The 23,886-nt window shown below is 41.3% G+C and overlaps 2 protein-coding genes across 2 annotated transcripts in view; one reads left to right on the top strand and one right to left on the bottom strand.

Annotated features, from left to right (window-relative positions):
- Nucleotides 1-538: 538 nt before the first annotated feature.
- On the bottom strand, nt 539-4,746 carry TRMT10C (tRNA methyltransferase 10C, mitochondrial RNase P subunit). Its single transcript, XM_043449170.1, has 2 exons — nt 4,631-4,746; nt 539-2,069 (listed from the first exon to the last, which is right to left on the bottom strand). Exon 2 carries the CDS (start codon nt 2,037-2,039, stop codon nt 777-779), a length of 1,263 nt encoding a protein of 420 aa, XP_043305105.1. The 5' UTR covers nt 2,040-2,069; nt 4,631-4,746; the 3' UTR covers nt 539-776.
- A 96-nt stretch (nt 4,747-4,842) lies between these two features.
- SENP7 (SUMO specific peptidase 7) overlaps nt 4,843-23,886 on the top strand; it is a 161,978-nt gene continuing 142,934 nt past the window's right edge. The window contains exon 1 of the mRNA XM_043449157.1: nt 4,843-4,964. The gene's annotated coding sequence lies outside the window, so the exon portion shown is untranslated. The remainder of the gene's footprint in view (nt 4,965-23,886) is intronic.

Genomic DNA, 23,886 nt, shown 5'->3' with positions numbered 1-23,886 from the left:
AGTTTTCTGACTGGCCTCTCTTAAAAGTCAGATGTTCATCTCAAAGTGTGAGTGAGGTGTCTTTTTTGGGATAATCAGCTGTGGCCAGGGGAGCAAGGCCTGTAAAAATATGGCAGCTTCCATTCAAACCACCGAACTGGGAAAAAGGAAGTATCTCCTTGAAAAGAAAATACTTTATCTACACCACAACAGGGAAGTGCTATAATGACACTCTTCACATAAATTCTTTTTTCCTAAGAGGACAAGAGATGAATTTTATCCCCCACAAACACATTTTTCATTATATAGCCCAATCTCATGACATTCCAAGTGAAATCTTAACAAAGCCTCAGTTAAACGATATACCTTAGTGTCTATGACATGCCCACCACTGTACCAAATGTTAGTAAATTTTTTCCAAATGTTAAACCAGCAAAATAAACCACCACCTGAGGTTTCATCAATTTTTGATGAAAGGTTAGTTGTTGACATGGCTGAAAGAACATTTAAGAAGGAAAATGGAGTCTGAGACTCAAAGTAGTCATAAAAAAGTCACATAAATGGTACAATTTTTTTACTGGGCTCAAACAAACATGGACAACTCTTTTTACTTTCTAAGATTTTGTTTGTTTCTATAGTAAACAAAATGTATTTCTAAAGTTTTACATGTTTGATTAATTGGAGAAATACTTCAGTCAGTTTGGAAAGACAACCTTTAAAAGAAAAAGAAGTCAATTTCCTTTAGGATGAAACTGACTAGTAGAACTGTATTCCTAATCCACTTTATTTTTAAGCTATCAAATGTTCTCCTTCAAGCTGCTTTTTCTGTGTCTATTTATAGAGCCCCTTGGAAATGAATTAAAAGTCTTTGATTTCTTCATTCTGTTGAGAAACTCTTGAGAATGCTGAGAAATCTCCAGATAACCAGCATGTTTTCTCCTAGGAACAAACTTCAGAGCCTCTTCCCAGCTACCAGTATTTTTCAGACATAACAAAATACGTATCATTTGATCTAAAGTGAGATTTTTGGTACCAGTGTCCCACTGCAGATATTTATCTAATGGAAGGCATTCTGTTGCCAGCTTCAGCCGTTTTGCTTTGGCTAGGGATGTGCCTGGCTGCATTTTCTTATCAACAAACGACCCCACTATATAAATTTTGTCATGTTTGAAAGTAGTCATAACATTGGGAGAATCTGCAGTTAAATATATAATACTATCTTTTGGAAACAAATCTACATGAGACTTTTCTGTTGCTGTTAAAAGCAATTTGTTCCATTTTTCTCCATAACGTTTAACTAACTCTTTATAGTAGGCACCGTCTGTTTTAAGATTGCAGAAATAAATATGGAAAGGATCAATATCTCTTCTGTTACATCCTTCACTTTCTAAAAGTTGGGAAACAGCATTCTGCAATTCTTTTGGTTTCATATAGTCATCATAAGCCATGTCAAAAACCAAAGGCTGTCCAAACTGCATGGCCTGGGCACCTTTCCAGCCCATTGCAATGTCCATATTCCTATCCCAAAGTCGTAGAAATAGAAAGTTTTGTGGTTTATCTTCCTTAACGGTTTCTGGTAGCTGCTCTTTTTTAACTTCTTCTTTTTCTGCTTTTTTCATTTCCTTTTTTATTTGTCTGGCTTTTTTCATTTTTTCCTTAATATATAAGTATTTTAAATATTTTCTTTTTGATGACTTAGAAACACATTCCATAAGCGTTTTGAGCTCTTCTTCACTGAAGTGTTCTGGTACTTCTTTGCCAAGCAACCTCCACATCTCAACTAACTCCCTGGTGGCAGCTAGAGGATCTTCACCCTCGATACTTGAGACTGTTGAAACATCCTCTTCTTGCACACTAGATTTCATTGTAATTTTCCACCTATCCAACTCCAGCTCTTCAGGAGGTGGTGTACTCTCCTTATTAGGATAGGATGCAGCTGGTATTTTGGAAGACATGTATCTCTGCAGAATTGTTGAATATAAAACCCTTCTCTTCCTATGAAGGGTAAATGGCACTAAAACTCTGGCAAAAGGTCTTAAGAAGGTGATACTGACACTCATTTTGAGGAGAACAGGTATGTAAGGAAAGCCCTATAAAAAAAGAAAAAAAGAAAAATGTAATGAAAAGTTAAAGACTGTATAAATTTGAGATATAAAAATACAATTGATTTCTGAAACACAAAGTGGAATCTTAGTCCAATTTATTTGTTGCACCATTAATTTTTCTGGATTCCTGTGGCCTACAGCCTGTGATAATTCATTAGGCAAAAAGCGGAGAAAACTCTTTTGGGTTCTTATTTGACATATGAATTTCACTCTTGTTTTAGGCAAAAGGATACCTTGAAGATCCTACTTAGATTTTATCTGGGGACCCAGAAGATCAGTGTTACTGAATAACAAAATTATGTACTATATGGCTGAGATAGCACTATATTCTTCTCCATTTTCTACTAAGCCTAGATACAGACCCAAACAAAAGATCCTCAATAAGCAATACGTAAAGACGGAGGGCAAAAACATTACAGAAAATGGCAGCTAGTAAAAAGCATTTAGCAGCCACTGTGCCAATGCCCTCATATGTTTTCAAAAGAGAGATTTTTAAAAATTTTTTTAAAAAAAATTTATTTATTTGGCTGTACCAGGTCTTAGTTGCAGCATGAGGGATCTGGTTCCCTGATCAAGGATCAAACCTGGGACCCCTGTGTTGGGAGCGCCAAGTCTTAGCCACTGGAGTACCAAGAAGTCCCTAGAGAGATCTTCTGATTTAAAAACAAAATAAAATCTCCCTTCTCCAATATAGACTTTATTCTGCAGCAAATAATGTTATTGCCAAACAAATTATCCAGAATTAGGGCAAGTATATATATATATATAAGCTCTACAACTTTATCCTATGGGTCTGGAAGACCACAAAACAACGAAGATGCTTAAAGATGTGAAACTAATGTTTGACTTGAAGCAAAAAAAAAAGGAATTCAATTTTTCACAAAATGCAACTAAAATACTTGAAAAATTCCTTCTTCCCTTGGCTTCATTTACTGACACTGCATATTCCTAGGTCTCTGACCTGTGCACTGTTCAGCTCGATCCCCCAACCCCACCCCCAAACACACACAAAGTGAATATACTTCTGAGTTCTGTCCTTAGTCCTTTTTTCAATCTAAATATTTTCTCTATGAACTCTGATCTACCTCTTTGACTTCCATCACCATGTATGAGATGATACTTCAAATGCAACAAACTGAAATCTGTCTCCCTTTCCTTCCCAATCTGCTTTTCCTTCTGTTGTTTCAGGGAGGGACAATAATATCCATCCATTTGCTGATGCCAGAAACTTGGAGTCACTTCATTACTGTCCCCTCTCACACCTTCCATTCCTAATTTGAATTATAATCATTTACTTTCTAAATACTTCCTGAATCCATTCACTTCTCTTCAACTTCCTTTTCTTAATTGTATCTCCTAGCTTCTAGATTTGCTCTCCCTCACCTCTAAACAATTTAGAGCTAGTGCAGATCTGATTAATACACTCATCCTCCTCAATGTGTATTTTTAAATTCACTGTTGCCAGGTCAAACTCTAAACTTAATATATGTGGCATATAATGGTTTTTTTTTTTGTTTTTCACAAAATCACCTTTTGCTTATCTCTTCAGCTACATCTCTAGCTATTTGTCACCTCAAACTTTAGATCAACTATTCCTCCTATTGACTTCCCTCTTAGTTCAGCTGGTAAAGAATCTGCCTGCAGTTCTGAAGGAGTTCACCTGCAATGCAGGAGACTTGGGTTCCATTCCTGGGTTGGGAAGATACCCTAGAGAAGGAAATGGCAACCCACTTCAATATTTCTAGCCTGGGAAACCCCATGGACAGAGGAACCTGGCGGGTTACAGTCCTTGGGGTCTCAAGAGTCAGGCACGATTTAGGGACTAAACCACCACCATGGTAAACCATCAGGACAAGGGCTGTGTTTATATTTTGACACTGAACCCAATACTTCACAGTATATAACTCACATTTATCATTCAAGCATTTTTCGATTAAATACTCCAAGTCAATGCTTCTCTTATTTAAAACACGTTCAGATAGCTTTTAAAGAAGAAAACATTTTACTTTAGACTCTTCGAAATATTTAAGCGAGAGTTCTCTGCCTCAATATGAGAGGTATGTATTTCAGAAAAAGTCTTGAGTTTTGTCTTTGTAACTGATAACTATTTTTAGGCTATCATAGAAATACCCGCCTCCCCCCAATTTAAACGGTGAACAAGAATATCATTTTAGGCAACACCCGTTCGTTTCATGTATTGTACTTTGTTGATGTTGTTTAGTTGCTACCTCGTGTCTGATTCACTTAGACCCCATGGACTGTAGTCCACCAGATTCCTCTGTCCATGGGATCTCCCAGACAAGAACAGTGGAGTGGGTTGACACTTCTCAACCCATGGATCGAACCGGGTCTCCGGCATTGCCAAGCAGATTCTTAGCTGCGCAGCCAATAGGGAAGCCCTCCAGGTATCGCTCTACTTACAGTTCATAAATCACTGGGCTTCCTTTTATCTGTGGGCCTTCCTTGCTCACAGGCTCTAGTACCTTAGGCCTCCCGCTTCCTCCCACCTCACCACACATACTGGGAGACAAGAAAGCCGCCCATACCAGCAATGCAGAGACAAGGACTCCCGCGGGTGCAAACCGCAAGGAAGCCCAGAGCACGCAAGATTCTACCGTGAACTTCTGCCAAGGGATGCGCGCCGTACGTGACTCACAGCTTGCCTATCACTCCACACACTGTCCGTCGTGGACCAAAGACCCGCAGCCGGAAGTCCCGTCCTTTCCTCCAGGCGCTGACATATGACGTCACACCATTAGGGGCGCGTCTTCCGGCCTGGAAAGTAGCTCTGTCGTGCAACTCAGGCTGAAAAACACCCACTGACCTTAGCAGTACAAAGACGATTGGAACCACATTGTGAGATTTGGGGGCTGAAGCCAGGTGAGAGTGGGTAACGGATGAATGGAATATGAGGAAATGAAGTCAAGTTCAAACATTTTTATGAAAGTTGGCAGAAGCAATATTCGGTGAACTCAGCATCCGGTGTGGTGTCCAGGAAGTTTCCCTTATTTTTACTGTTATTGGGAGAGATTTGACCAACTGATCGGATTGTTAACATGGGAATAAGGAAAGAAAGGATTCAGGGGACAGTTGGAGGGAATCGCTCTTGTGTAGGAGGAGGAAGTACCACTTCCTCTGTAACAGGAAGGGAGGAAACAGGTAGGGATGGAAGCCAGTTTGTAGATATGGCAGTTGTGATTTGAGAGTTCTCATTTCTTTTTTTTTTTAAATTTATTTTTGACTGGAAGATAGTTTCTTCATAATGTTGTGTCTGTTTCTGTCATACAACAATGTGAATCATCCGTAAGTATACACAGATCACCTCCGTCTTGGACCTCCTTCCCCTCGCCCCACCCCACCCTTATAGGTCACCACAGAACCCCGGGTTGAGCTTCCTGTGTTATACACCTGCTTCCCACTAGCTGTCTGTTTTACATAAGATCGCCTCCCTCTTGGACCTCCCTCCCCCTGGCCCCACGCCACCCCTCTAGATCATCACAGAACCCCGGGTTGAGCTTCCTGTGTTATACACCTGCTTCCCACTAGCTGTCTGTTTTACATATGGTAGTATATACATCTCAATGCCACGCTTTCCATTTGTCCCACCCTCGACTTCACTCACTGTGTCTGTAAGTCCATTCTCTACATCTTCCTCTCTATTCTCGCTGAATGTTAGTCGCTTCAGTCCTGTCTGACTCTTTGCGACCCCATGGACCGTAGTCCGCCAAGCTGTTCTGTTCATGGAATTCTCCAGGCAAGAATACTGGAGTGGGTTGCCATTTCCTTCTCCAGGGGATCTTCCCAACCCAGGGATGGAACCTGGGTTTCGTGCATTGCAGGCAGATGCTTTACTGTCTGAGACATCAGGGAAGTAAGATTCTCGCTAAGAGTTCCCATTTCTGAAGGAGGTAGTCTGCTGAGAATCTGTGGAGAGTGAAGAAAGGGAGAAGGTTTGATACTGTCATGAATAATTAATGTGACATACTAAGAGTGATGGAGAGAGTTTCCCCATATTTCGGTATAGAGACGTTCTGGCTTATCTATGGTTCTACCTGAACTTTGTGTGAACTAAAACAGCCTGACTTATGACCTGTTGAATGCTTATACAGCACATCTGCTTTAACTATTAAGGTAAAGAATGCCCTCGGTCAAGATAAAGATAAATAGCTCCTTATCTGTGGCATCGTTTAATAGTTTCTTGACGATGATGTTTCCTTCCCACACACCAGGATCCTGCTATCGCACTGAATTCATAGTAATCTGTCTCTTTGGAAACATTGAATGATTGCACCCCTGTCATGTTTGATGTGTGTTCTTTGTATTAATAATAAGGTTTAAAACTGTGTTGAGAAGCATGCTTCATTGGAACAGATCCTTTGAGCCACTAAGAAGCTGCCTCCTAGGCTATATTCCCCATTTTGGCTCAAGTAAAACTCTTTTCTATTCCTTAGAGTAGTTTTACTATGGATTATTTGTGTCAGCAATAGAAACAGAAAGTAGAGTGGCATTTACAGGGGCTAAGAGGATGGTGCTAAAAATGAAGTGTTTAGTGGTATAAAGTTTCAGTTTCATAAGGTGAAAAAGTTCTAGAGATCTGTTGCACAACAACACTACCGAACTTAAAAATTGTTAATATGGTAAACTTAATGTTTTTCCTAAAATCACAATAAAAGTGAAAGTGAAGTCGCTCAGTTATGTCCAACTCTTTGTGACCCCATGGACTGTAGCTTGCCAGGCTCCTCAGTCCATGAAATTTTCCAGGCAAGAGTACTGGAGTGGGTTGCCATTTCCTTCTCCAGGGGATCTTCCCAACCCAGGGATCAAACCTGGGTCTCCTGCACTGCAGGCAGATGCTTTACCGTCTGAGCCACTAGGGAAGCCCTCACAATAAAAAAAAAAAAAAAAGAAAAAAATGAAGTGTCAGCTGACTAGGGAATGACAGTCATGTTGTTGGGCACTATGTATGATTTACTTTGGGTTTCCCTGGTGGCCCAGACAGTCAGGAATCGTCCTACAGTGCAGGAGACCTGGGTTTGATCCCTGGGTTGGAAAGATTCCCTGGAGAAGAGAATGGTAACCCACTCCAGTATTCTGGTCTGGAGAATTCCATGGACAGAGGAGCCTGGTGTGCTGCAGTCCATGGGATTGAAAAGAGGCATGACTGAGCTCCTAACACACACACAGTCTGATTCAGTTTGTTTGTTTTTGTTCAGTCCCTAAGTCATGTCTAAATCTTTGCAACTGCATGAACTGCAGCACGCCAGGCTTCCCTGTCCTTTGCTATATCTCCTGGAGTTTGCTGAGACTCATGTCCATTAAGTCAGTGATGCTATCCAACCATCTCACCCTCTGTTGCCCCCTTCTCCTCCTGCCTTTAAGCTTTGCCGGGATCAGGGTCTTTTCCAATGAATTGGCTCTTTGCATCATGTGGCCAAAGTATTGGAGCTTCAGTTTCAGCATCAGTCCTTCCAATGAATATTCAGGGTTGGTTTCCTTTAGGATTGATTCATGTGATCTCCTTGCAGTCCAGGGAGCTCTCAAGAGTCTTCTCCAGCACCATAGTTTGAAAGCTCAATTCTTTGGCACTCAGCCTTCTTGGTGGTCCAACTCTCACATGCATATATGACTACAGGAAAAACCATAGCTTTTACTATACAGACCTTTGTTGGAGTGATGTCTCTGCTTTTTAATACACTGTCTAGGTTTGTCATAGCTTTTCTTTCAAGGAGCAAGTTTTTAATTTCATGGCTGCAGTCACCGTCCACGGTGATTTTGAAGCCCAAGAGAAGAAAATCTGTCACTGTTTCCACTTTTTCTCCTATTTGCTATGAAGTGATGAGACTACATGCCCTGATCTTTTTTTGAATGTTGAGTTTTAAGCCAGCTTTTTCACTCTCCTCTTTCACCCTTATCAAGAAGGTCTTTAGTTCCTCCTCGATTTCTGTCATTAGAGTGGTACCATCTGCATATCTGAGCTTATTGATATTTCTCCCAGTAATCTTGCTTCCAGCTTGTGAGTCATCCAGCCTGGCATTTTGCATGATGTACCTTGCATTTAAGTTAAATAAACAGTGTGACAATATATAGCCTTGTCATATTCCTTTCCCAATTTTGAACCAGTTCATTGTTTCATGTCCGGATATAACTGTTGCTTTTTGACCGCATACAGGTTTCTTAGGAGCCAGGTAAGGTGGTCTGGTATTCCCACATCTTTAAGAATTTTCCACATTTTGTTGTGATCCACACAGTCCAAAGCTTTAGCATAATCAATGAAGCAGATGTTTTCCTGGAATTCCCTTGCTTTCTCTGTGATCCAGAGAATGTTGCCAATTTGATCTCTGTTTCCCCTCCCTTTTCTAAACTCAGCTTGTACACCTGGAAGTTCTTGCTTCATGTACTGCTGAAGCCTAGCTTAAAGGATTTTGAGTATTACTTTGTAGTGATATCACTCTATCTTGTCATGTGATCTCCCCCGCCCCCCTCCATTTTGCTGACAAAGGAGAAGAGAAACAGGTTAGTAGATGGAATTGAGTAGGAGATGAGAAACAGGTTAGTAGATGGAATTGAGTAAGCAAACTGAACAATAGGACACTGAAAAGAGCCAGGTACTTTTGTGAATGTTTTGGTGGAGCAATACATATTTGGTAAAGCCAAGATTCAGGCCATGACCACAAGAGTCAGTGGCAGGATTACAGTGGGATGGGTCATGAGAGATGATCTAGAAATCCAAGTCAGGGTATTAGTATGGTACTGTTTTTGATTCAAAACTCAATTTTGTACTCTGTGTTTAGTAGCATTTGAAGTTTCTCTTTTGGTGTGGGCCTGTCTTACAGTTTACTAAAATCAGGGAGGTCTCTGCTTTCTGGGCCAGATATTATTTTGATTTTTAAAAATGAGATGAAAGTTTTAGGATACTTGAAAGTCAGAGGCCAAACAAAAGGGTTTTCCTGTCCTTTTATGCCTTGCGAAGTTCACTGTGATGCAATACCTTGACCACTCCTCTCTCAGCCCCAGGGTAGGTAGTGTCTTCTGTTATCTAATTGTCCTAGGATTTGGGAATTGGGATGTATTATTTAGGAAAAGTGAAGATTCTCAGTCACCTCCGACTCTTTGCGACCCCATGGACTGTAGCCTACCAGGCTCCTCAATCCATGGATTCTCTGGGCCAGAATACTGGAGTGGGTAGCCTTTCCCTTCTCCAGGGGATCTTCCTGAACCAGGAATCGAACTGGGGTCTCCTGCGTTGCAGGTGGATTCTTTACCATCTGAGCTATTTAGGAAATACTGCTAAAAACAGGATTTCCCCCAAGCCACAAATCCTCTCCACAAAGGTAGTAGAGAAAGAAAACACTTAGTTTTGAATAAGCCCTAAACCAGGTTGTGGTGGGCATCATAGGCAATCTGTGAAGAGACTGTGAAGACAGAAAGGAATCTGACCCCCTTAACTAGCCAAGTAGATACCCCCCATTGCATATATATTTTCTTTTTTTTTTTTTTTGCATATATATTTTCAAAATAAGCAATAAACAGTTCTCAAGAGAACCTAATAGCATACTTTGTTATGTGAAGTTCATCCTAACTTTACCATGATAATTGAGGTTACTTTTATTTGTTCATTAGCTTTATCCAGTGAGATAAACAAACTTTTAATCTTTTTGACAGGACATGGTTTTGCCAGTTGGAGCAAGGCATCCATCAAAGTTAGGGTCTTGCCCTGGCATGAGAACTATGAGATAGGGGAACTACCTTCCTTGATCTTTGTATTTCAAAAAGATGGCTTTCAGGTTCTAGAGGAAACATTCCTGAGTTCTGAGATTGGCAAGAAGCTTATTTAGCCATTATGAATATTTACGTCTATTTGAAAAGGAGAAAGAAATTCTGAAAGTGGGAGGGGAAGAAATCCCTTTGTTTTCAACAAGGAGGATTACATCTCTTATTTTTAATTTCTGTTTGCCCTTAAATTATGTGGAAGACAACTGGAGGTAATGGTCTTGAAAGGTAAGTGAGACACACCACTTCCTTTCCTATGGAGAGAGAGAGAGATGTGTCAGTTGGATCACTGGGATCATAAAACATGGGTTCAGCCAATAAACCTCTTTTGTTGCTTTCTTCAGGGGAGGAACTTTGGTCCAGATGATCATCCATGATAACTTTCACCTCACGTGAGGTAGATTTAACTTTATTACCTCTCTGGTAACTCCTAATCTTTCTAACAGTCGTTCCCAAAGTGTGATCCTTAGACTTACAGCATCAGCATCACCTGGGAACTTGTTAAAAGGCAAATTTTGTGGCCCCACCTAGCAGTCCTACTGAATCAGAAACTCTGGCAGTGACACCTAGCAGTCGTTGTTTTAAGACTTCCAGGTTATTCTGATGTACTTTGAAGACAGAGAACCACTGCCTTTGAAGAAATCTTGTAAAGGAAGTAAGAGAAATTCTGGCCGTCTTCTTTAACAGAGACTTCTCATAGCAAATTGGCAGACAACATGTTCTCTTTTTTTGTTAAAACTATGTTTAGTATTAGGTAAGACCCTAGTGGCTCAGAGGGTAAAGCGTCTGCCTGCAGTGCAGGAGACCTGAGTTCAGTCCCTGGGTGGGGAAGATCCCCTGGAGAAGGAGATGGCAACCCACTCCAGTATTCTCCATGCCTGGAGAATACCATGGACAGAGGAACCTAGCAGGCTACAGTCCATGTTTAGTATTGGGAGGCGACACACAAATCTTATACTTTCCTTACAATGATCATAACCTGTTACTTGTAACTGTTGGTATCTTCCACAAAAAGGGAAAAAAATGATCACATACTGATGTCCGAAAACCTCAGGATTTTCCTGAAGGCCTCCCATATCAGTCTTTCCTCTATCAGGGCATGTCTCTGGGCTGCAGCTTATAGCCAGAAATCTGGAGATGTCCTTTTTTTGACTTCAAGCTGCTAAAATAGACATACATGAGAAGTCAGAGAAAGGGATTATTTAGGGTGACCCTAGGAGGGAAAATGAAAATAAGCTTTCTTTTCAATTTGTGGCAAAAATTTTCATGTTTTGCAGAGAAAATGGAAAGCAGTAGCTAAGTACACAGCTGTTTCAAGATAAACATGTTCCCAGAGCCAAGATAATTTTATAAGCAACAACTGCATGGAGCTGCCATACCATTAGTTTCAGTTGGCATTATATCTGATGTGGTAGTCTAAAATATGTCTTTAAATTCTGTGGCACTCTCTCAAGAGGTGGAGTCTAATTTCTCTTCCCTTGGACTTAGTGACCCATGTCTAACAAATAGGAAAAGAGTAGACCAGTATGCCCCTTCAGAGCATAGGTCATTAAAGGTAGTGTGGTTTCCTGCTTGCCCATTCACCCGGATGATTCATCCCAGGGGAAGCTAGCTGCCCTGTGGTGAGGACACTCAAGTCACAGAGACTCTCCTTGGCCACACTTTAGTTAAGCTCCTCTGAGTCCTCTCCTGGGACTGGTCCTTGACCTTGACCTGTGAGAGTGCATAGGTCACTGTTATTAAGATTCCTGCTAAGTCATCCCCAACCTTGATATCTAATCAAGTTTATCATTTCCCACTCTTCCTGTTTAAGCTAAGTGCTTGGCTGGCCTTTAGCAAGACTCTCTCTACTCCTGAGATTTCCTTTTAGTTTTGCATCCACTGATATTGTTCAGTTCAGTTCTGTTCAGTCACTCAGTCCTGTCCGACTCTTTGCAACCCCATGGACTGCAGCACGCCAGGCTTCCCTGTCCGTCACCAACTCCTGGAGCTTGCTCAAACTCAGGTTCATCAGTGGGTGATGCCATCCAACCATCTCATCCTCTGTCGTTACCTCTTCCTTCCACCTTCAGTCCTTCCCAGCATCAGGGTTTTTTCAAATGAGTCATTCTTCACCTCAGGTGGCCAAAGTATTGCAGTTCCAACTTCAGCATCAGTCCTTCCAATGAATATTCAGGACTGATTTCCTTCAGGATGGACTGGTTGGATCTTGCTGTCCAAGGGACTCTCAAGAGTCTTCTCCAATACCACAGTTCAAAAGCATCAATTCTCAAGCGCTCAGCTTTCTTTATAGTCCCAATTTTCACATCCATACATGACTACTGGAAAAACCATAGCTTTGACTAGATGGACCTTTGTTGGCAAAATAATGTCTCTGATTTTTAATATGCTGTCCAGGTTGGTCAAAACTTTTCTTCGGAGGAAAAACCATCTTTTAATTTCATGGCTGCAGTCACCATCTGCAGTGATTTTGGAGCCCCAAAAAATAAAGTCTGTCACTGTTTCCATTGTTTCCCCATCTATTTGCCATGAAGTGATGGGACCAGATGCCATGATCTTAGTTTTCTGAATGTTGAGTTTTAAGCCAACTTTTTCATTCTCCTCTTTCACTTTCGTCAGGAGGATCTTTAGTTCTTCTTCGCTCTCTGCCATAAGTGTGGTGGCATCTGCATATATGAGGTTATTGATATTTCTCCCAGCAGTCTTGATTCCAGCTTGTGCTTCATCCAGCTCAGCATTTCTCATGATGTACTCTGCACATAAGTTAAATAAGCAGGGTGACTATATACAGCCTTGACATACCCCTCTCCTGATTTGGAACCAGTCTGTTGTTCCATGTCCAGTTCTAACTGTTGCTTCCTGACCTGTATAAAGATTTCTCAGGAGGCAGGTCAGGTGGTCTGGTATTCCCTTCTCTTTCAGAATTCCCACAGTTTGTTGTGATCCACACAGTCAAAGGCTTTGGCAGAGTCAGTAAAGCAGAAATAGATTTTTTCTGGAACTCTCTCACTTTTTCAATGATGCAGTGCTGCTGCTGCTGCTGCTAAGTCACTTCAGTTGTGTCCGACTCTGTGCGACCCCATAGATGGCAGCCCACCAGGCTCCCCCGTCCCTGGGATTTTTCCAGGCAAGAACACTGGAGTGGGTTGTCAGTTCCTTCTCCAGTGGATGAAAGTGAAGAGTGAAAGTGAAGTCGCTCAGTCGTGTCCGACTCTTAAAGACCCCATGGACTGCAACCCACCAGGCTCCTCTGTCCATGGGATTTTCCAGGCAAGAGTACTGGAGTGGGGTGCCATTGCCTTTTCTGCAGTGATCCAGTGGATGTTGGCAATTTGATCTCTGGTTCCTCTGCCTTTTCTTTTCTTTTCTTTTTTTTTTTTATTTTTCACTATTCTTCCTGATTTTACTTTTTTTTTTTTTTTTTGGTGGGGTGTATGACAGTGTGGTATGAGCAGAATGTTAGTATCAGGTATTCAAAGATGTGTAATTTGATCTTAGTTTACATCTATACTCAGAATGGCTCAAAGTGTGGAAAATGGTGTAGCCAGTCTAGATGCTTCTCCATCTATTTCTGAGCGAGAATTCTCCCAGCAGATCATGGGAAATTATCATATTATTAATACATCCAAAAAGATAAGCAGAGGTCCCAGTGTTCTGTAGGCTTCTCAGAGCTTATTGTTGAGCTTGTAACAGGAGGGAAAGGGGTAGGGCACAACTTTTGAGAGAATGTCATAGCCCAAGGACACAGCATAAACCAATTAGAATCAAATGGGTCCAAGATGGCAGAGGAGTCAACTTCTAGCCCTTGATCTTCTCTCAGCAAGCTATCATGACAGTTCCAAGGCACCATCAAGAGACCAAAAAGTGGCCCAACTCCTAGAAATCTCCAGCCCTTCCCCAAAATAGTTGGAATGATCCTCCCTCTCATTAGCCCATGAAATTACCCAGCCCATAAAAGCTACCCAAGCCACGTTTCAAGGCCACACTCGCCCTCTGTGATGGGCGACACTCTGTCTGTGGAGTGTGCTTCTCTCTGATTCTGAGTAAATCCTCTTCTTACCTATCACTTTGTCTCTCACTGAATTCTTTCTGTGATGAGACCAAGAACCTGAACTTCATGAGGTCCTCCTCTGCCTTTTCTAAATCTAGCTGAACATCTGGAAGTTCATGGTTCACGTATTGTTGAAATCTGGCTTGGAGAATTTTGAGCATTACTTTACTATGTGTGCATTTCTTTTTCTTGGGGATGGTCTTGATCCCTGTCTCCTGTACAATGTCATGAACCTCCATCCATAGTTAATCAGGGACTCTGTCTATCAAATCTAGTCCCTTAAATCTGTTTCTCACCTCCACTGTATAATCGTAAGGGATTTGATTTAGGTCATCTAGTGGTTTTCCCCACTTTCTTCAATTTCAGTCTGAATTTGGCAATAAGGAGTTCATGATCTGAGTCACAGCTCCCGGTCTTGTTTTTGCTGACTGTATAGAGCTTCTCCATCTTTGGCTGCAAAGAATATAATCAGTCTGATTTTGTTGTTGACCATCTGGTGATGTCCATGTGTACAATCTTATCTTATGTTGTTGGAAGAGGGTGTTTGCTATGACCAGTGTGTTCTCTTGGCAAAATTCTATTAGTCTTTGCCCTGCTTCATTCTGTACTCCAAGGGCAAATTTACCCGTTTTTCCAGGTATTTCTTGACTTCCTGTTTTTGCATTCCAGTCCCGTATAATGAAAAGGACATTTTTTTTTGGGGGTGTTAGTTCTAGAAGGTCTTGTAGGTCTTCATAGAACCATTCAAAATTCAGTTCAACTGTTCAGCATTACTGGTTGGGGCATAGACTTGGATTACCATGATATTGAATGGTTTGCCTTGAAAACGAACAGAGATCATCCTGTCGTTTTTGAGATTGCATACAAGTAGTGCATTTGGGACTCTTGTTGAGTAGTCAGGCTAGTGTATTCTCCTCGGTTGTCTCATCACAACAAAGATTTGGAGTGACAGACATTAAAGCCCTTGGTGCGTCACAGTTCTCAGGTCTTGGGACAGACCATGTTACAGCTCTCAGGTCTCAAACAGACTGTATTATAGCTCTTAGACAGATCAGTGTTACAGCTTCGTGTTGCAGCTCTATTTTATTCAGAAAATAGCAGGAAAATCCATCCTCGAGGCCTGAGGCCATGCTGAGCCAAAGACAGGCAAAGAGAAGAGAGTGGGGGAGCACGAGATCATGCGGGGGAGGGGGAGGGAGAGAGAGAAGGAGAGAGAGAGCCCTTTGGCTCCTCTTTTTATGTTTTTTCCTCCCCCCGGGCCTGCCCTATGTAAATTGGGCTAGCCAGGAGTGCTGTTTGTTCTACCTGATGTCCTCACTCAGGTCCTCGGACCTTCCTTTGTTCTATTTTGGTGGGCTTTTCCCTTCCCTGTCTTTTAGCTACCGCCATTTTGGACTCCTGTTTCCTATTCTAACTACCTAACAGGACTCTTGTTGACTATGAGGGCTACTCCATTTCTTCTGAGGGATTCTTGCCCACAGTAGTCGATACAATGGCCATCTGAGTTAAATTCACCCATTCCAGTCCATTTTAGTTAGCTGATTCCTAAAATTTCGACATTCTGTCTTGCCATCTCCTGTTTGAGCACTTCCAGTTTTGCCTTGATTCATGGACCTAACATTCCAGGTTCCTATGCAGTATTTACTTTCATCACCAGTCACATACACAACTGGGTATTGTTTTTGCTTTGCCTCTATCTCTTCATTCTTTCTGGAGTTATTTCTCCACCTATCTCCACTAGCATATTGGGCATCTATTGACCTGGGGAGTTCATCTTTCAGTGTCCTGTCTTTTTGCCTTTTCATACTGTTCATGGGGTTTTCAAGGCAAGAATACTTTAGTGGTTTGCCAGACCCGTCTGTCTTGGGTGGCCCTACTCATCATGGCTCATAGTTTCATTGAGTTAGACAAGGCTGTGGTCCATGTGATCAGATTGGTTAGTTTTCTGTGATTGTGGTTTTCATTCTGTCTGCTCTCTGATGGAGAAGGATAAGAGGCTTATGGTAGCTTCCTGATGGGAGAGACTGACTGAGGAGGAAAGTGGGTCTTGTTCTGATGGGCGGGCCCATGCTCAGTAAATCTTTAATCCAATTTTCTGTTGATGGGTGGTGCTGTGTTCCCTCCCTGTAAATGTGTTTTCACAAAGAGTGAGTGAACTGAACTGAACTGAACAGGAGGGGAAGGGGCAGGGCACAACTTCTGAAAGAAGGACAAGACCCAAGGTCACACCTTAAACCAGTTAGAATCAAATGGGACCAAGATGTCAGACCAGACTAGACCTTGATCCTCAATCAGCAAGCAAAATCATCCAGAGGTGCCATGACAGTTGCAGGGCAAGAGACCAAGGAGTGGGTGATGGCCCAAATCCTGGAAACCTCCACCCCTTTCCAAAAATAGTTGGAATAATCCTCCCACTCATTAGCATATGAAATTACCTAGCCTGTAAAAACTAACTTGTTGCATTTTGCAGTGCTCTTGCCCCTGTGATGGCTCACACTCTTGTTTGTGGAGTGTGTTTCTCTCTGAATCTGAGTAAATCCATTTCCTACCTATCACTTTGTCTCTCACTGAAGTCTTTCTGCAATGAGACATCAAGAACCTGAGTTTTATTAGGCCCTGCAACCAGGTACCCTGGGTTTTGGTCTGCTTTGAGTTCCAGCCATGTGGGTTCAAGTCCCAAACTGAGTTCTGGCTGGAGTCGAGTCCTAGACGTGTGGGTTCAAGTCCCAGTTTGAGGTAAACAGTTTCAATACCCCTACTCTACTTCTTCACTATAAATTCCTAGCTGTCTTTGTTGTGTTTAGACTTGAGCCTGATCTTTCTTCTCTATTGACAGTAACCCTAATTGCTATAGTCTTGAATAAAGTCTTCTTTACTATTTTAACAAGTGTTAGGTTAATTTTTTAATAGAAGCAGCCTGTGTAAAAAGTCCATACAGTGAATTACTAAGACTCAACTTTACAACTTTTTTTAGGTTTTTTTTTTTTCGTTGTCACAAAATCTTAACATTTGTGTGTGTGTGTGTGTGTGTTTCATTTATTTTTATTAGTTGGAGGCTAATTACTTTACAATATTGTAGTGGGTTTTGTCATACATTGACATGAATCAGCCATGGCGTTACACGTATTCCCCATCCTGATCCCCCCTCCCACCTCCCTCTCCAGCCAATTCCTCTGGGTCTTCCCAGTGCACCAGGCCCGAGCACTTGTCTCATGCATCCCACCTGGGCTGGTGATCTGTTTCACCATAGATAGTATACATGCTGTTCTTTTGAAACATCCCACCCTCACTTTCTCCCACAGAGTTCAAAAGTCTGTTCTGTATTTCTGTGTCTCTTTTTCTGTTTTGCATATAGGGTTATCGTTACCATCTTTCTAAATTCCATATATATGTGTTAGTATGCTGTAATGGTCTTTATCTTTCTGGCTTACTTCACTCTGTATAATGGGCTCCAGTTTCATCCATCTCATTAGAATGGATTCAAATGAATTCTTTTTAATGGCTGAGTAATATTCCATGGTGTATATGTACCACAGCTTCCTTATCCATTCATCTGCTGATGGGCATCTAGGTTGCTTCCATGTCCTGGCTATTATAAACAGTGCTGCGATGAACATTGGGGTGCACGTGTCTCTTTCAGATCTGGTTTCCTCAGTGTGTATGCCCAGAAGTGGGATTGCTGGGTCATATGGCAGTTCTATTTCCAGTTTTTTAAGAAATCTCCACACTGTTTTCCATAGCGGCTGTACTAGTTTGCATTCCCACCAACAGTGTAAGAGGGTTCCCTTTTCTCCACACCCTCTCCAGCATTTATTGCTTGTAGACTTTTGGATAGCAGCCATCCTGACTGGCGTGTAATGGTACCTCATTGTGGTTTTGCAAAATCTTAACATTTTAAGCCTAAACTTTACAGAATAAATATACTGGACCCTATCTCCATCAATCCTAACTTTTAGTTGCTATTTTAAATGTTGCCCTAACCACTAAAACATTAGTGGTCTTACAATGTCTGGATTATGGAAATACATATTTCTGAATTAAATGTATCAGATCGTCTGGTGTGTGCTCTTCTGAGGGATCCTGAACCAGAATCACTCAACTAAGCTGCTCCTGAACCGAAGCTGTGAGATAATAAATGTTGTTTTAAGTCACTAAGTTTTGGGGGTAATCTGATATGTAGCAACAGAGTATCATAGACTGGGAGCCTTAAACTGCAAGTATTCCTCACAGTTCTAGATCTGGGAAGTCCATGATCAAAGTGTCAGCAGATTCAGTGTCCAGTGAAGACCTGCTTCATAGATGGCTGTCTTCTCACTGTGTCTCACGTTGCTGCTGTTGTTCTGTCGCTACGTCGTGTCCAGCTCTTTGTAACCCCATGGACTGTAGCACACCAGGCCACCCTGTCCTTCTTTATCTCCTGGAGTCTGCTTAAACTCATGTCCATTGAGTTGGTGATGCCATCCAACCATTTTGTTCTCTGTTGCCCCCTTCTCCTCCTGCCTTCAATCTTTCCCAGCCAGCATCAGTGTTTTTCTTAGAGACTCAGCTCTTCACATCAGGTAGCCAAAGCATTAGAGCTTCTTTCCAATGAATATTCAGGATTGATTTCATTTAGGACTGACTGGTTTGATCTCCTAGCTATCCAAGGGACTCTCAAGAGTCTTCTCCAGCACCACAGTTCAAAAGGATCAATATTTCAGTGCTCAGCCTTCTTTATTGTCCAACTCTCACATCCATACATGACTACTGGAAAAACCATAGCTTTGACCAGATGGACCTTTGTTGGCAAAGTAATGTCTCTTCTTTTTAATATGCTGTCATATTAAATAGGTTTGTCATAGCTTTTTCTTCTTTTTAATATGCTGTCATATTTAATAGGTTTGTCATAGCTTTTCTTCCAAGGAGCAAGCAATTTTTAATTTCATGGCTGCAGTTATAATCTGCAGTAAAATTTGGAGCCCAAGGAAGAAAACTGTTTTTTCATTTTTCACTGTTTCTATTTTTTTCCTGTTTGCCATGAAATGATGGTACCAGATGCCATGATTTTAATTTCTTGAATGTTGAGTTTTAAGTCAGCTTTTTCACTCTCTTCTTTCACCCTTATCAAGAGGCTCTTTAGTTACTCTTGTGCTGTCTGCCAGTCATGTGGTATCATCTGCATATTTGAGGTTGTTGATGTTGTTGTCTCACATTGCAGAAGGGAGCTTTCTGAGGTTTCTTCCATAACAGCATTAATGAGGGCTCTATGCTCATGGTGTAATCACCTCCCAAATATTCCACCTCCTAATACCATCACACTGGAGATTAAAATTTCACCATGAATTTTGGTGGGGGACACAAACATTCAGTACACAACAGAAACTATAGTGTATACTAGGTTTAAAAGAAAACAAAGCACTAAGAGGAACTTCTCTGGTGGTTCAGTAGTTAGGAGTCTGCTTCTGAAACAGGAGGGAATGGGGCAGGGCACAACCTTTGAAAGAATGATATAGCCCGAGGGCACAACATGAACTGATTAGAACCAGTTCAGTTCAGTCGCTCAGTCCTGTCAACTCTGAGACCCCATGAACCACAGCACGCCAGGCCTCTCTGTCCATCACCAACTCCCGGAGTTTACTCAAACTCATGCCCATCGAGTCGGTGATGCCATCCAGCCATCTCATCCTCTGTCGTCCCCTTCTCCTCCTGCCCCCAATTCTTCCCAGCATCAGGGTCTTTTCCAATGAGTCATTCTCATGAGGTGGCCACAGTACTGGAGTTTCAGCTTTAGCATCAGTCCCTCCAATGAATACCCAGGACTGATCTCCCCTAGGATGGACTGGTTGGATCTCCTTGCAGTCTAAGGGACTCTCAGGAGTCTTCTCCAACACCACAGTTGAAAAGCATCAATTCTTTGGTGCTCAGCTTTCTTCACAGTCCAACTCTCACATCCATACATGACCACTGGAAAAACCATAGCCTTGACTAGATGGACCTTTGTTGGCAAAGTAATGTCTCTGCTTTTTAATATGCTATCTAGGTTGGTCATCACTTTCCTTCCAAGGAGTAAACGTCTTTTAATTTCATGGCTGCAATCACCATTTGCAGTGATTCTGGAGCCCAAAAAAATAAAGTCTGACACTGTTTCCACTGTTTCCCTCATCTATTTCCCATGAAGTGGTGGCACCAGATGCCATGATCTTAGTTTTCTGAATGTTGAGCTTTAAGCCAACTTTTTCACTCTCCTCTTTCACTTTCATCAAGAGGCTTTTTAGTTCCTCTTCACTTTCTGCCATAAAGGTGGTGTCATCTGCATATCTGAGGTTATTGATATTTCTCCCTGCAATCTTGATTCCAGCTTGTGCTTCCTCCAGCCCAGCATTTCTCATGATGTATTCTGCATATAAGTTAAATAAGCAGGGTCACAATATACAGCCTTGATGTACTCCTTTTCCTATTTGGGACCAGTCTGTTTTGTTCCATGTCCAGTTCTGACTGTTGCTTCCTGACCTACATACAGGTTTCTCAAGAGTCAGGTCAGGTGGTCTGGTATTCCCATCTCTTTCAGAATTTTCCAGTTTATTGTGATCAAAGGCTTTGGCATAGTCAATAAAGCAGAAATACATGTTTTTTTGGAACTCTCTTGCTTTTTTGATGATCCATCGGGTGTTGGCAATTTGATCTCTGGTTCCTCTGCCTTTTCTAAAACCAGCTTGAACATCTGGAAGTTCACGGTTCATGTATTGCTGAAGTCTGGCTTGGAGAATTTTGAGCATTTCTTTACTAGCGTGTGAGATGAGTGCAATTGTGTGGTAGATTCTTTGGCATTGCCTTTCTTTGGGATTGGAATGAAAAGTGACCTTTTCCAGTCCTGTGGCGACTGCTGATTAGAACCAAATGGGTCCAAAATGGCAGACAAGTGAACTTGACTAGACCCTGATCCTCTGTATAGGCTCACTGTAACACATTCAGCAGGCTAAATGACACACCCAGAGGTGCCATGACAGTTCCAAGGTTGACCATCAAAGACCAAACGTGGGCGGTGGCCTAACCCCTGGAAATCCCCACCCCTTCCCCAAAATAGTTGGAATAATCCTCCCACTCATTAGCCTATGAAATTACCCAGCCCATAAAAGCTAACCACACCACATTTCAAGGCCATTACACTGGCCCTTTGTGTTGACCCACACTCTGTAGAGTGTGTTTCTCTCTGAATAAATCCACTTCTTACCTATCGTTTTTGTCTCTTACTGAATTCTTTCTGTGATGAGAACATCAAGAACCTGGGCTTCATTAGGTCCTAAAACTGGGTCTGTGACCTCAGTGGGAAGACTGTGAGTTTTGGCTGAGTTTGAGTCCCAAACTGGATTTTGGCTGGGTTCAAGTCTCAGCCATGGGGGTTCAAGTCCCAATCTGAGGTAAACGGTTTCACTTCCAGTGCAGGGGATGGGTTCAACCCCTGGTTGGGGAACTAAAATCCCACATGGTGTCTGATGTGGCCCAAAACCAACAAAAACAAAACAAACAACCCCACTAGGAATTAGAACAGTAGAAGAACTAGAAAGAGCTATGTACAGAAAAATTAATATGACCTATTAGATATGGCAGAGTCAATTTTTCAAATGTAACATCTAATATGGTTTCCTCTAGTACTCATGTAGGGGCAGAGGTAAAAAAAAAAACTTGTAACCTATTCCTTTATCTCTCTTTAAAACTTTCTGGAACTGCCAAAATGAAGTTTTCACCAGTAGTCCCTATTTCAGTAAATGATATTTCTCTTTTTTCTTTTTATTGTATTTCTATCCAACTAGTTGCTGAAGACAACATCTGGGAACACTCCTTGTTATTTTCTTCTCCTCATTCCTGACCTCCAGTCACAAAATTTTGTTCATTACCAGCATTAAGCATTTCTCTGCAAATTAAAATCACAATGAAATATCACTTTACCCCTGTCAGAATGGCCCTCATCAAAGAGTCTATAAATAACAAATATTGGAGAGGAAGTGGAGAAAAGAGAACCTTTGTATACTGTTCGTGGAAATGCAAATTGGTGCCGCCACTGTGGTAAACAGTATGGGAGTTCCTTAAAAAGCCAAAAATAGAGTTACCATAGGAGCCAGCAATTCACTCCTGGGTATACATCTGGAGAAAAATGAAAACACTAGTTTGATAAGATGCACGCACCCCAATATTCATAGCAGCACTATTTACAATAGGCCAGATGTTGAAGCAACCCAATGCCCATTGATAGATGATTAGATTAAGATGTGATATGCAAATGAAATGAAATATTACTCAGCCATAAGAAGAATGGAATATTGCCATTTACAGCAATGTGGATGGATCTGGAGAATATTGTGCTTAGTGAAATGTCAAAGACAAATTATACAGGGTATCACTCATATGCTGAATCTAAAAAAATACAAATGAATGTACATACAAAAGAAACAGATTCATAGATATAGAAAACATGTTTATGGTTACCAAAGCAAAGGAAGGAATAAATTATGGTTATGGGATTAACAGATACAAACTATTATACATACAATAGAGAAGCAACAAGGATTTATTGTATGAAAAAGTGAAAGTTGCTCAGTTGTGTCTGGCCCTTTGTGACTCCATGGATTATACAGTCCATTAATTCTCCAAGCCAGAATACTGGAGTGGATAGCCATCTCCTCCAGGGGATCTTCCTTACCCAGGGATCAGACGGAAGTCTTCTGCATTGCAGGTGGATTCTTTACCAGCTGAGCTACCAAGGAAGCCCTTTATTGTATAGCACAGGGAATTATATTCAATATCTTATAATAATCTATGATGGAATATAATCCACAAAAAATGAATCATTTTGATGTACACTTAAACACTGTAGGACATTTACACTTATAAAAGAAAAAAAGCATTGAAGATTTCTCAAACTACTGCCAAAATTATTTGATCTCCTAGCTTCCAAGCTTGTTCTCCTTCTAAACTGTTCTCTAAACTACAATCAGGATATTCTTTATAAAGTGTAAATCTGCTAATATTGTGTCTAAAACCATCGAGTGGTTTCCATTGTCATTAGAATAAAGTAAAAGATTTTTTTTGGACATTGCAGCCTTAAGTAAGCTGCCTGTTTATTTCTCCAACTTAACTTTGCAGCTACTGACAAAACCTCTCTCCATCAAATCTGATTCTGGCTCCTCGGAGCCCTCCTCTTGAGTAGGCTCTGACATTGGGCTTTGCCCTTGGTCTGCTTAGTACAGTTTTAGCTAAAATTCTGCTGAGTCAGTTAGTGAAAATCTCACCTTTGGTATCTGAACATCCTCTAATATATTTGATAAAATTCCTCATAGTCCACTGTCAATATCTTCCCAGTCCTGGCCTGCCTGCAGTAAGAATCCTGTTGAGTCAATCTATCAAGAAAAACTCTTATTATCCCTGAAGTTTTCTCTTAGTAATTTTCTATTTATTGCTACTTGGCTATAACTCCTCCCCCCACCCCCATCATTGTATTTGCAGTTGAGCCCTATCTCTCCCCTACTACAAAATCCCCATTGCACCAATCACTTTTGATTTTTCCTTACTGTCTTTAATGAATGTCATGAATAATTTTTTCCTTACAACTACTCTATAATCTTCTAGCTCCTGCTGAACTGGACTTCTTTCTTCTGCCTCAGGACTTCTGCACATGTGATTCCTTTGACTGTGACTTTGTTTTCCTACTCCTGTTCTTCAAACTAGGCATCATTTTGTCAAAGGAGTATTCCTTGAATCCCAAAGCTGCTATTAGCGCTCATATTGGATGTTCCACGACGCCCTTTATTTCTTAATACTCTTCACACTTGTAATTTGCTTTTCATTGTGAACCCCAAATAAAGATAAAGGCAATGTTGGCCTTGTCTGTCAATGTGCCCAACATTAATAGTTACTAGTAGATAGTAGACAGTCAGATATTAGCAAAGGTATGAGTAAACACACACATAAGAAAAACAGAAAAAACTCACAAACATACCAAGAATG

The sequence above is a fragment of the Cervus canadensis genome, chromosome 27 (assembly GCF_019320065.1).
Source record: "Cervus canadensis isolate Bull #8, Minnesota chromosome 27, ASM1932006v1, whole genome shotgun sequence".
NCBI lineage: Eukaryota > Metazoa > Chordata > Mammalia > Artiodactyla > Cervidae > Cervus > Cervus canadensis.
The sequence above is the reverse complement of the archived record's forward strand: the minus strand, read 5'-3'. Positions and strand labels throughout refer to the sequence as shown.

Bases quoted from the DNA above. Each gene is read 5' to 3' on its own strand.
- TRMT10C (XM_043449170.1), bottom strand. From the start codon at position 2,039: ATGAGTGTCAGTATCACCTTCTTAAGACCTTTTGCCAGAGTTTTAGTG.